The sequence below is a fragment of the Carassius auratus genome, chromosome 27 (genome assembly GCF_003368295.1).
Source record: "Carassius auratus strain Wakin chromosome 27, ASM336829v1, whole genome shotgun sequence".
NCBI classification, from domain to species: Eukaryota; Metazoa; Chordata; class Actinopteri; order Cypriniformes; family Cyprinidae; genus Carassius; species Carassius auratus.
Genome location: NC_039269.1, coordinates 26,533,594 through 26,546,236, shown reverse-complemented (window position 1 = coordinate 26,546,236; position 12,643 = coordinate 26,533,594). Strand labels below are relative to the sequence as shown.

General features: G+C 35.3%; 1 protein-coding gene and 1 long non-coding RNA gene across 2 annotated transcripts; both read left to right on the top strand.

Annotated features, from left to right (window-relative positions):
* The first annotated feature begins 224 nt into the window (after positions 1-224).
* On the top strand, positions 225-2,072 carry LOC113046441 (uncharacterized). Its single transcript, XR_003276082.1, has 2 exons — positions 225-292; positions 1,990-2,072. It is a non-coding gene; the product is annotated as an uncharacterized LOC113046441 (long non-coding RNA).
* Positions 2,073-2,371: 299 nt separating this feature from the next.
* On the top strand, positions 2,372-8,271 carry LOC113046064 (NLR family CARD domain-containing protein 3-like). The gene is made up of 5 exons (XM_026206904.1): positions 2,372-4,791; positions 6,300-6,473; positions 6,662-6,835; positions 7,555-7,601; positions 7,690-8,271. The coding sequence occupies exons 1-5, from the start codon at positions 3,077-3,079 to the stop codon at positions 8,244-8,246; spliced, it is 2,667 nt and encodes an 888-aa protein (XP_026062689.1). The 5' UTR covers positions 2,372-3,076; the 3' UTR covers positions 8,247-8,271.
* The last annotated feature ends 4,372 nt before the right edge of the window (positions 8,272-12,643 follow it).

Genomic DNA, 12,643 nt, shown 5'->3' with positions numbered 1-12,643 from the left:
ACGTAAACATGGTTTATTTGAGTCCTTTTTAGTTGGGAAACAGCAATAAATATATTTTTTAATTCCTGAAAATGTTATCTTGAGATTCACAATAATTTCATATTACCCAATCCTTAAAGAAACAAAAAAGCCTATTACTGTCAGTCAGTGGTTTAACCTTCAGAAGTGAAGTCACGCCTCTATGCTTCCTGGCGGTGCGAGCACTTCTTCCGCTTGTCAAACACGAAAAAAACAAACAACATGGCAGCTACGAAGATGATAAGGTAAGATCAACGAGCGGCAGATCTTCTCGGTAAGTTCTTCAGTAAACATATAGCCCATGGCATGTTATGTTAAACACTTTATGAAACAAAAGTGTCAAATGTATAGGTAAATTATACACAATTAATCCAGTTTAACATAGGCATGATCTTTGAGCAGAAATCAATATCATCAGACTCAAGTTGCAGGATTAAAACGATTATAACATTAATAATGCATGGTCGCTGCATTAAAGTTTTGTGCAACTTTCGGCCTCTACATGTCACAGAGTGTTAAAAGCTACAATCCGATCCACCTTATTCGTAAAGAAAGTTCAAGTTAATTAATTAATATCTTTTAAAACAGACATACCATTATCTCCGAAGTTGTTGTAATGATCGTATGCTTCTGTAGAAGTCACAGTTCAGATATTTCAATTTAATTAGAAACAAAAATACCTTCATAATGTTAAATTCTAGATGAAAAACACAGTACCCACAATCACACAGGATGTTACGTGGGCACAAGCTGCCAAAAACTGTGTGACTAAAACTAATGTAATCTTTCTTGGTACACCAATTACAAGACCACCAACACCCAGAGAGGCACATCTTCTTCGAGAGAATGGCATTAATGTTCACCAGAATTCATTCTAGATTTCAATCAAAGGCAAGCACAACACTATCAAGAAGAATTAACCATTCAGTTCTTACAGAATATGGGGCAGTGGTACTTGTGAGATCATTTGTTGATGAGGGGCTTGACACAGGCTACCGCTTTATTAATCCAGATAGCACTGCCAAATGTATCATGATTAAATACAGACAAAAGGGACTATTATCTCTGGATAGAAGAGGAGAGCTGCATTTTGAGTTAGGTCAAATTAATGAAATGCACTGAAATAAAAACATATTGCGTTTCCTTAAAAAAATGTGCACAGAGTACATAATTTTATTAAACCAAATAAATGGGAGGCTGATTGAATAGCTGTGTGAATGGTAATATATACAAATTACTGTACCATAGTACACATACAATGTTCTAATGTATACTATGGTGCAGTAATTTGTATATATCTGTCATATATTCAGACTGTTTATTTATAAGCTATAATTTAATTTTTGCAAATACACTTTGGTTCTATTATGATTTTGAGGCCACACTTCTTGTGTTGTGTATCTTTAAAAAAAAATGTATTAGTCTGTTAATGGCTGTATTATTTATAATATGTACAGTTAATGTGTGATACAATTCATGCATGTATGTTCTGTACAATGCAATATACCAAATCAACTGTAAAATAAGTGTTAATTTGTTTTAGATATTATGTCAGTTACATTTTTATAATATTTTTTATTGTGAAAATTCTATTACATTTTACGACTGAAGCTGATAAAAACTAAACATGGCAGCATATATATATATATATATATATATATATATATATATATATATATATATATATAAGGAATAATTAATCAGGCAATTCAATAGTATAAAACAAAAGTGTCTAATAGTGTAGGAATGACATAATCAAATCGACTTTTTTGTCTAATGTAATAATTTGTTAATAATTTTGACTGTGATACATTTCATTGCACTGTTTTTATCTGTATAGCCATGTTTAGCAATATTTAGCCATTTTTGTTCTTCAAAAACAATTTCTGAAAACAAATTTTGTTAAGGAAATTGTCAAATAAATGGTTTCAATGCAATTAAACCATCTTTTTTTCTTACTACATATCTTAGCCTCTTTGAAAAGTGAGATATTGCCTCAAAATGAGTGCGTATGAGGGGAGAGATGAGGATGGTGCTATCCATCACAAGATCCCGAAAAAATCTCCGAACTCCATTTGTATGTCAGTGAGTAATAAATCCATGGATTACCCACCTGCAATGACCTCTGACCCCAGGTAAGACAAAACACTGAAATCGAATAATTTAGAAAATAAATACTTCAATTTCATCGTCTTTAACATTTAACATTCATTATAATAATTTTCATTTAATCAGACATGAGGTCCACACAACCGCATCCCCAGAGCCCAGCTGTGTGTCCTTGAAGAGTAGCAATTCCATTCAGTTATACAGTAATAAAAGAGTGACTTCAGGTAAATGAGAATTATGTAATACAAAACGGGTGCAAAATATATGACAAGTGAGTCATTTAAAAGTGGTTCAACAACAAAAAAAAAGAACCTGTCATCGTTAACTTACCCTTATCATGTCAATCCAGAAGAACTTTCACCTTCGTTTCATATGACTCAAAAGGAAATGTTGTAGAATGTTTCTGCTCCTCTTTTCCATTCAATTAAAGTAAATGGGTTGGCCACTCATGAGCACAAAAATTATAAAAAATGTGTAAAAATACCATGATAATACTCTGTATAAGCTGTATTGCAATTCTTTCGATACCTTTTTGCTCAGTGTGATGAAAATCCAAATTTGAGCTTAATGGATTCCTTGCACTGAGATTTGTGATGCACCTGTTTTCCAATAGTATACCTCAATAGTTTCCAGTTATAATCTAGATATTTTCAGGGACACAATCTGTATTAAGTAGATGTGCATGTAGTCCACAGCACATGTCCCAATTTTTTTATTGTATGGAAAAGAATAGAATCAGTCCAAATGTGATGTTTGTATGCAAATTCTGAAAGATTTAGTCCCTATGAGCTTTGCATTAGCATTCTTTCTGTGATCAGACAGGTCATATAATACACTTAGATGTTTTCTACATTCACACAGAGTTGAGGTAAATAAAGACTTGCAACAGAATTGTCACCAACCAGTGGATGATGTTCTACAAAGAGTTAAAGAGATTCACAAAACTGGCATGAGGAAAAAGTATGAGCACGTATTTGAGGGACTCAAAATACAAGAGAATGAAACTCTACTGAACATGATTTATACACATCTGTACATAATAGAGGGAGAATATGAAGGGGTGAATGAAGAACATGAGGTTTTACACATGGAGAAAACACCCAGAACACAAAACTCACAAGACACCCCAATCTACTGCAATCACATATTTGACGCTTCAATTAAACAAGCAAAAATAAAGACTGTTCTCACTAAAGGCATTGCTGGAATTGGAAAAACAGTCTCTGTGCAGAAGTTCATTCTGGATTGGGCCGAGGGAAAAGCCAATCAGGATGTAGATTTCATGTTTGTGCTTCCATTTCGAGAGATTAACTTGGTAAAAGAGCAGCGGTATAGTCTTCACAAACTTCTTCTGACCTTCTACCCTGAGCTTCAAAATCTGGACTCAAAGACTTATGCTGAGAGTAAAGTGGTGTTCATCTTTGATGGTTTGGATGAAAGCAGAATTTCGCTCTTTTTAGACACTGACACAGTTTCTGATGTGCATGAGTTTTCACTGGTGGGTGTGCTGATGTCAAACCTCATGAAAGGAGAGCTACTTCCCACTGCTCTCATCTGGATCACCTCTAGACCAGCAGCAGCCAGCCAGATCCCCTCAAAATACATCAACCGTGTGACTGAAATTCAGGGATTCAATGACTCTCAGAAGGAACAATATTTCAGGAAGAGAATTAGTGATGAGCATCAAGCCAGTAGAATCATTTCACACATTAGAAAAACGAGAAGCCTTCACATTATGTGTCACATACCAGTCTTCTGCTGGATCTCAGCCACTGTGCTTCAGAACCTCTTGAAACAAGATGACAGTGCAGAAATCCCTCAAACTCTGACAGAAATGTACATACACTTCCTGATCATTCAGATAAATGTTAAGAACCAAAAGTATAATGGGTCAGATCCAAAAACCCTGCAGTCCAACAAAAAATTCATCTTGAAACTTGCTGAACTGGCTTACAAGCAGCTGATGAAGGGCAATATCATGTTCTATGAGGAGGATCTGAAAGAGTGCAGCATAAATGACACTGATGCCTCAGTGTATTCTGGGATTTGCACTGAAATTTTCAGGGAGGAAGCTGTTGTTAATGCGAGAAAAGTCTACTGCTTTATACATCTAAGTTTTCAAGAGTTTCTTGCTGCATTTAATGTATTTTACTACTATGTGAATGTGACTATGGAGGTGCTGAGTTGTTTTACCGCACTGCATCGCTTGTTTAAAGGGGTAGTAGACAAAGCTTTAGAAAGTCAGAATGGGCAATTTGATCTTTTCCTTCGATTCCTTTTGGGCATCTCACTGGAGTCCAATCAAGGACTTTTATATGGTCTTTTGGCTCACACTGAGAGCAGCTCTGAGAGCATAAAAGAAATCACAAAGTACATTAAACAGAAAATCAAAAAGGATCCTCATCTGTCAGCAGATAGATCCATCTGCCTGTTCCTCTGTCTGCTGGAAGTCAAAGATCAGACTCTTTACAGAGAGATCCAGGAGTTTCTGACCTCAGCGAAACACTCAGAGAAGAAACTCTATCCTGGACACTGCTCAGCAATAGCCTATATGCTTCAGATGTCAGACGAGGTGATGGATGAGCTGGATCTTAAGAAATACAACACATCAGAGGAAGGTAGAAAGAGACTTATACCAGCTATGAGGAACTGCAGAAAAGCTCTGTAAGTCTTAAGTTGTAATATTACACAATTCATTTTATTTTTTATAAAATGAAGTATTCAGTTATCTGTTTATTATTTTAGAAGTGTACTATAAATAATTGTCATTTTTAAAAATTGACAAATACATAAAAAATTACATTGGACAAATATGTCTATTTATCAGTTGGATTAATTTATTGATTTTAATTTTAATGAATTGATCATTTTAAATGGTACTCCTTGTTCTCCATATAGTTGAACTAGGAACAAAGATAAAGTGGTATAGGGACAAATAGTGTACATGGGCTTTATTTGAGACAACTGAAAGGGTGGGTGAGCTGCCTGATTTGCTGTAACACATTCCTTTCACACTCAACCTATCCCTCCTCTGGCCACAAGTAAATGTTATTTATGCAAACAGTGATGTGGGGTTAAATGTCTTTGGGCTATAAAATAAAAAAGTCAGCAAGGGTGAGGTGAGGGTGTTCTCTGGTGACATGCAGAAGACTTCAGCAGAAATAATGTTAAACATGTTGACATATTAAATTAAACTTAAATTATTTTAAAGGTCCCATGACATGGATCCTTTTTTAAATGCTTTTTTAATGTTTCCTGAGGTGCACTTATATTGTTAGTATGATTTTTACAATTAAAAAGTTTAAATAAAAGGCATTTTTATATCCTGATTTTAATCCTCTGGCTTGATTGCTCTGTTTGAAGGGCCGTGTCTGCTGTGAGACTGCTGTGAGACTGTGTAAACGTCAACTGTTGTGATTGGCTGACATCTTGGCATTCGAAATGCACATTACATGTGTAACCCCTCTCAAAATTTATTTTTTACTATTACAGCAGTCGACATTAACGAATCATAGGAGTGTTGATTATAGCATTATTTTTTTAGATCTCATTCATTATAGAGGCAGTTTGGGCAAGTGTGTAGATATACTCGTAATGTGTGATTGACAGCTCTGAACAAAATAAAGCAAGCGTTCTTTGATCGCTTTCTGTAGTGTAATCACAATTTAAATAACATATTTGTTTCATGCTACTAAGAGAAACAACATCCAAGTTGATCATTTAGTCACTGGCTTGATTCACTGATGCAAAAACAGTATTAAACGATTTAGAAAGAAATCACTGATCACAGATTGCGGATTAATGAACACTTTTACTCACTGTTTGTGGCGGTGATGTTGAATCCATGTCGTAAAAGTCTGTTTGTAATGCCAGTGCTTACATTGCGACTGAATTATTTGTAAATGTTTGGACGGGCAAAGCAGAGAAAGGGGAGGTAACCTTTCCCCTTATGATGACATAAGGAGAAGATTCCAGATCGGCCCGTCTGAGCTCTCATTTTCTCAAAGGTAGATCAGGACACTTGGTTTACACCTATCTAAATTTCTAGCCACTGGGGGACCATAAACACTCTAGGGAAACTCATATTAATGTTAAAAAACCTCATAAAGTGAAATTTTCATGTCATGGGACCTTTAAAAAGTGTGCATTTTTTATGCATCCTTTTGTTTTAGGTTTTCTGGCTGTGATCTCATTGATCAGTGCTGTGAATCTATAGCTTCAGCTCTGCAATCAGCTGACTGTCCCCTGAGAGAACTGGACATGAGTAACAATGACCTGCAGGATTCAGGAGTGAAGCTACTCTGTGATGGACTGAAGAATCCTAACTGTCCACTAGAAACACTCAGGTGTCTAGTTAAAGGGACAGTTCACTCAAAAATCAATATTCTGTATTTTATTAATATCATTTACTCACCCTTAAATAGTTTAAAAACTTACTTTCTTCTGTGGAACACCCAATATATTTTGAATAATGTCTCAACTATTTTTCTGGGTGTTTCACACTAATCTGAATCGATGTGATTCCTTCCTCTAGATTGTCTGGCTGTATGGTGACAGAGGAAGGCTGCTCATACCTGACATCAGCTCTGAGTTCAAATCCCTCATACCTAAGAGAGCTGGATCTGAGCTATAATCACCCAGGAGATTCAGGAGTGAAGTTGCTATCAGATCTAATGCAGAATCCAAACATCAAGTTGGAGAAACTCAAGTACCTGTTGTTGCTATAAAATTAACAGCATAAAATGTTTGTTTCACTTTTAAGACTCAAAGGGCCAGGTTTAGTAAACTGCAAATTATCACAATCCCATTAAAGTACAGAAAATAGTTATTTGGGTGATTTACAGACAATGTGTGAAATAAAGAACACAAATGCAGCCAGATAATTTCCCATTATGACCAATGCAATCTACCAAGAGCAGCACAAATGAGAAACATCACAGACACATCAAGAGCAAAATGGGATTATGTTTTTTGGGGGGTATTACATAATAGCACCAAGATAGCAAATAGACTAACACAAATCTTAGTGAATTTTGTTGCTTAATTAATTTAAATATTTTTTGTCTGAAAGGATAAATTCTACAAATACAATAAGGTCAGCCTTATAAGCCTCATAAGGTCAATACCTTTTCATTGCAATTTTTTCACTTCATGTCTTTAGGAAATCCTGACAGGAGTTTTTAACACCATTAGAGGTATTGTACTGGTGCAAGCTGTTAGGAAATCTGTCCCAAAGCATTAATATACAAACATAAATTTAATACAAATACTACAACAGAACAGAGGCTGGGAAAGAGTAAAAAGGCATAAAGAGGCCTATATAAAGTATATCACAAATAATTAACAATAGTAATCAAATTCACTTTGGTTCAGATGAGTTCACTTTAGTATAAATTTAAATATAATTTATGTTTTATGTCTTTATAGTTTGGAACATGGAGATCAGATCAGAATCACACCTGGCCTACGGAAATGTAGGTTCTCACTCAGAAACAAAACTTTTGTCACACTTGCTTTAAATATTTGTAATTATAATGTTCCCTTATACCTTCTTATATGCAGATTCATGTGATATCACATTGGATCCAAACACAGCACACACTCAGCTCATCCTGTCTGAGGGCTACACAAAAGTGACATATGTGAAAGAGAAGCAATTGTATCCTGATCATCTGGAGAGATTTGAGAACTTCGAGCAGGTTCTGAGCAAAGAGAGTCTGTCTGGACGATGTTACTGGGAGGCTGAATGGAGCGGACAGGCTGTTATAGCAGTGTCGTATAAAGGAATCAGCAGGAAAGGAGGAAGAGAATGTCGGTTTGGACTCAATGAAAAATCTTGGATTCTGTTCAACTCTGATAACAGATTTACTGCCTGTCATAATAATAAGAGACACGATGTACCAGCCCCTTCACCTCCCTCTACTAGAGTTGGCCTGTTTGTAGACTTGCTGGGTGGCGTTCTGTCCTTCTACAGTGTCTCTGACACACTCACACACTTACACACATTTCACTGCACTTTCACAGAGCCTCTCTATGCAGGATTTTTACTTGACTTGGGATCCTCAGCATCTCTGTTCCCTGTCAGGGACAATAGGCACATCAGTCACACAACTGGGTGAATTTTTTTTAGAATACTTAGCTTTTTTTTTTTTAGATGACTGAAGCTAAAAGATGCAGCAAATGTTAAATTTTTGGTCTTTGAAGTATAACAATATTTGTTTATTTATAATAGTTTTTTAATATTTTTATTAGTGGTGGGCCGTTATCGGCGTTAACATGCTGCGTTAACGCGAGACTCTTATCGGGCGATTAAAAAAATATCGCTGTTAATCTATTCTCAAAGTTGGGTTGGGAGCTGGGTCTAGACGAGCTATGATGACTTTAACCTTGATATTTTATATAACCGACTGGCAGGGCCGGCTCTAGGTTATTTGGTGCCCAAGGGAAGAGAGCCCAATAACACAACCCCCCCCCCCACAGGCAGCCGCCTGTGTCGCCTGTCAGCAAAGCCGGCCCTAAAAAGATTCTCAGGACAGTTGACGACGGGCCACTGCTGCGCATCATCATGAAAGCTTATCTTTTTCACATGTTTTTACGCCTTACCTCTTGTCGATTTAAACATTAAAGCATCCAAACACAAGACGCGGAAAAGCTGAACTCAGTAGCGGGTTACTGGTGTTCGGTGCAGTGCGCACGAGAGAGAGAGATAGACGCGTATCACGGACCGCGACACTGAACCGAGCTCTCTTGTGCGAAGAGAAAGCGTCTCAAAACACTTGAATATCGAATTTTCTTATTTTTGCTCTAGTGCCGACAAATACATAAGAAATATGTCAAAATATCCACATTGGAAATGATGCTCGAAAAACCTGTCAGTTATTTCTTAAGTGAAACTAAACAGTTGAGGGAAAAAAATTTAATGTTTGTTATATTGGATGCGTTCATCGTCTCTTAAAGTGACCGCGCCTAATTTAGCTACTGGCTGCTGTAATGTTAATCCAAGAAAATGAAAGAAAATCACTCACTGCTCTTGACTGAATTAGTTTGTAGTTTTAACAGTCAAACCAAAAATTATTCAAACACCAGGTATAATTTTTGATTAAAATAAATGTAATAATGTGAGAAATGTTGGTGTCTGAATAAATCTAGGTTTGATTGTATATTTCATTTTTACATTGAAGACTATCCAGTGCTATTTAACATTTAATTATTTGGTTTCTGTACCTTGACACCTACAAACTTGAAAAAAACTTAAACATTGGTGTGAAACAGGTGTAAGGTTGTTTGCAACTTGTGCAATGTGGAATTAGTTTACAGCTTTTTCAAGCACTAGCTTTTCAACCTAGCTTGATAAACCCCTTCTCAAAGACTTACTGTTTGTCAATTTTATTTGGGTAACACATATTCTGAATGCCTTTGGCAGAATTCGAATTAGCCATTTTAATCTAGATTAATCTAGATTCATTTCAAGATCACAGTGAGTTTAATCTAGATTAAAAAAAATATCTATGCCCACCACTAATTTTTATACTTGTAAAAATTGACAAAATAATAGTTTGATGTTTTATAATAATTAAGCAAAATAATAGTTTGATGTTTTACTTAAAAGCAATTGTATAATTGTGTATGATGAATGGAAAAAGTGAAATTGATCACACCGTAAAATTCTATAAATATAATAATTAATTAAAACAAAAAAGTTTTGTTATATTTCTAGTGAATTATTTTTTTCTTGCAACATTTTGATTAGAGAACAGAAAAAAAAAGAAAATTAAGAATATTTCTTAACGAAATGCAGAAAGTGTAAAATAATCTGTGCTAAAAACAACAACAGCAAATCTTAATCTATCCAATATACAGTGTTAACACATTTACAATTAGGACTTTTAAATGAAGTGTACATACGTATATGATGCCAGTTTCTTATGTGTAAAATCATGTTGCTGGATCTTAACTAATGGGTTATTTGGTGAGGTTAGCATCTCTATAGCAGCGAAGGGGAAGATATCACTGAGCTAATAGGTGTTCTCCATTTGCACTGCTGGCCGTGGAATATCATCATGATGTCCTGGCTCCTCCATGTAGGACACTGTAATGATAGAGCTACACACAAACACAAATGATCCTTCATCTGGAAAACTGGGTCCGGCTTTCAGGGATGGTACTCAAATGAATCAGGTCATACTTAGAAGGGAGAGGCTATTATGTAAGTCTAGGAGAGCATAAGTTTAAGTGGACGTCCATGACATGCGGAGTCCCACAAGGGTCAATTCTTGCACCGCTCTTGTTTAGCCTGTATATGCTCCCACTAAGTCAAATAATTTGAAAGAACCAAATTGCCTATCACAGCTATGCTGATGATACCCAGATTTACCTAGCCTTTTCTCCAAATGACTACAGCCCCATTGACTCCCTCTGCCAATTTATTAGTGAAATTAATAGTTGGATGTACCATAACTTTCTTCATTTAAACAAGTAAAAAACTGAAGTTTTTGCATTTGGAAACAAAGATGAAGTCTTCAAGGTGAATGCATACCTTGACTTAGTCAGACAACTAAAAATCAAGTCAGGAATATTGGTGTTATTCTGGAGACAGACCTTAGTTTCAGTAGTCATGTCAAAGCAGTAACTAAATCAGCATACTATCATCTAAAAAACATTGCAAAAATTAGATGTTTTGTTTCCAGTCAAGACTTGGAGAAGCTTGTTAATGCCTTTATTACCAGCAGGGTGGAATATTGTAATGGGCTCTTCACCAGCCTTCACAAGAAGACCATTAGACAGCTGCAGCTCATCCAGACCACTGCTGCCAGGATTCTGACTAGAACCACAAAATCTGAGCACCAGTCCTCAGGTCCTTACACTGGCTTCCATTTACATTTAAGATTGATTTTAAAGTATTTTACTCATCTATAAATCACTCAATGACCTAGGACCAAGATATATAGCAGATATGTTCACTGAATATAAACCTAACAGAGCACTAAGATCATTAGGATTAAGTCAGAAATACCAAAGGTTCACACAAAACAAGGGGAGACCGCCTTTGGTTACTATGCCGCCTGCAGCTGGAATCAGCTTCCAGAAGATATCAGATGTGCTAAAACACTAGTCACATTCAAGTCTAGACTCAAAACCCCACCTGTTTAGCTGTGCATTTATTGAATGAGCATTGTGCAATGTCCAAACCGATTGCACTGTATTTTACGTATTCACTGTATTTTATGTAAAATAATTTTCTATTTTTAACTGTTTTAAATTCATTTTAAATAAGTCTTTTTTTAAATCATTTCCAAAGTTTTAAAATTGCTTGTTTTTATATTTGTGTTATTCTTCTTCATGACTATTTTACTTTATGTTAAGCACTTTGAATTACTATTGTGTACGAAATGTGCTATATAAAAAAACTAGCCTTGCCTTGCCTACATCATCTATACTTTTATATAGACACCTTTCAACATTATTATTTTGTTACACGAGTTGGTGGGTGTTATGGAATGACAGTAACTCACTCCTTAGTTTTGGCAAAGATTTCTTTAGCTCTGATTTCATGACTGCCCAGAGAAGACAAGCTTCCATGCTTCCTCAGCAGATGTGCTGCTTTCTCTTTTGCTAAATCAGACATTTTATTGTAGAATATCGACTAAACTGTAAATGTTATTCTACGAAAACCTGAAGGACATAAAAAAATAATTTACATTTGCATTGGTAAAGTACTAATAATTTAGAAGTCTATTAAAAACTAGTTTCTTTTGCTAAAATAGATCTTAATTTAAACCCAAACGCATGTACATAACTTCATGGCAGCAAACCGGAAATGCTCAAATTGCCAAACATTGCTTTGACAACAGAGGATTTCATTTTCTCTTTGAGTGGGGTCTCCTTCCAACATGAATACTGTACGAATTCTGAGGCGACCATGGCAACAGTTCAGTTTTGAAATGTTAATTATAGCATGCTGACTTTGCTTAGTTATATTAAAAAGGGCAGATTTAAATGTAAGACTATTTAAGCACCTAAAGCAAAGAAAAGATAGTTCAATAAAACTGTCGAAAATATGAAAAGAAAAATTACACTTTTTTTTTTTGCATTTAGTGTTTTCTATTGGATATTTGAGCCCCTTGTTATTTATGACGTATGAGTTGGTGATTGATCTACATGTAGTGTCGATAAAATTCATTGGTTGGGAGAATTAATGTAAACATGTTTTGTTTTTGATAGTATACATGCCTGATGAAGGTCACCCACAAAACAAACAAATAAATAGCTCAACTAGATCATGAAAATAACTTCTGCACCTTATACTCACACTGCATTAAACTGATGTTCTTCCTCTGCATTTTGTTTTACAGTGCAAATATCTAAACATTATAAATGATATATAAAATGTTTTTGAAAAAAGAACAAATAATATTTAATATTGCTAATTTTATCCCTGCAATAATAATAATAATAATAATAAAGGATTTAAGTGTGTATATTGTGTTTGGTGACAATAACCTCAACAAGTAGCCAA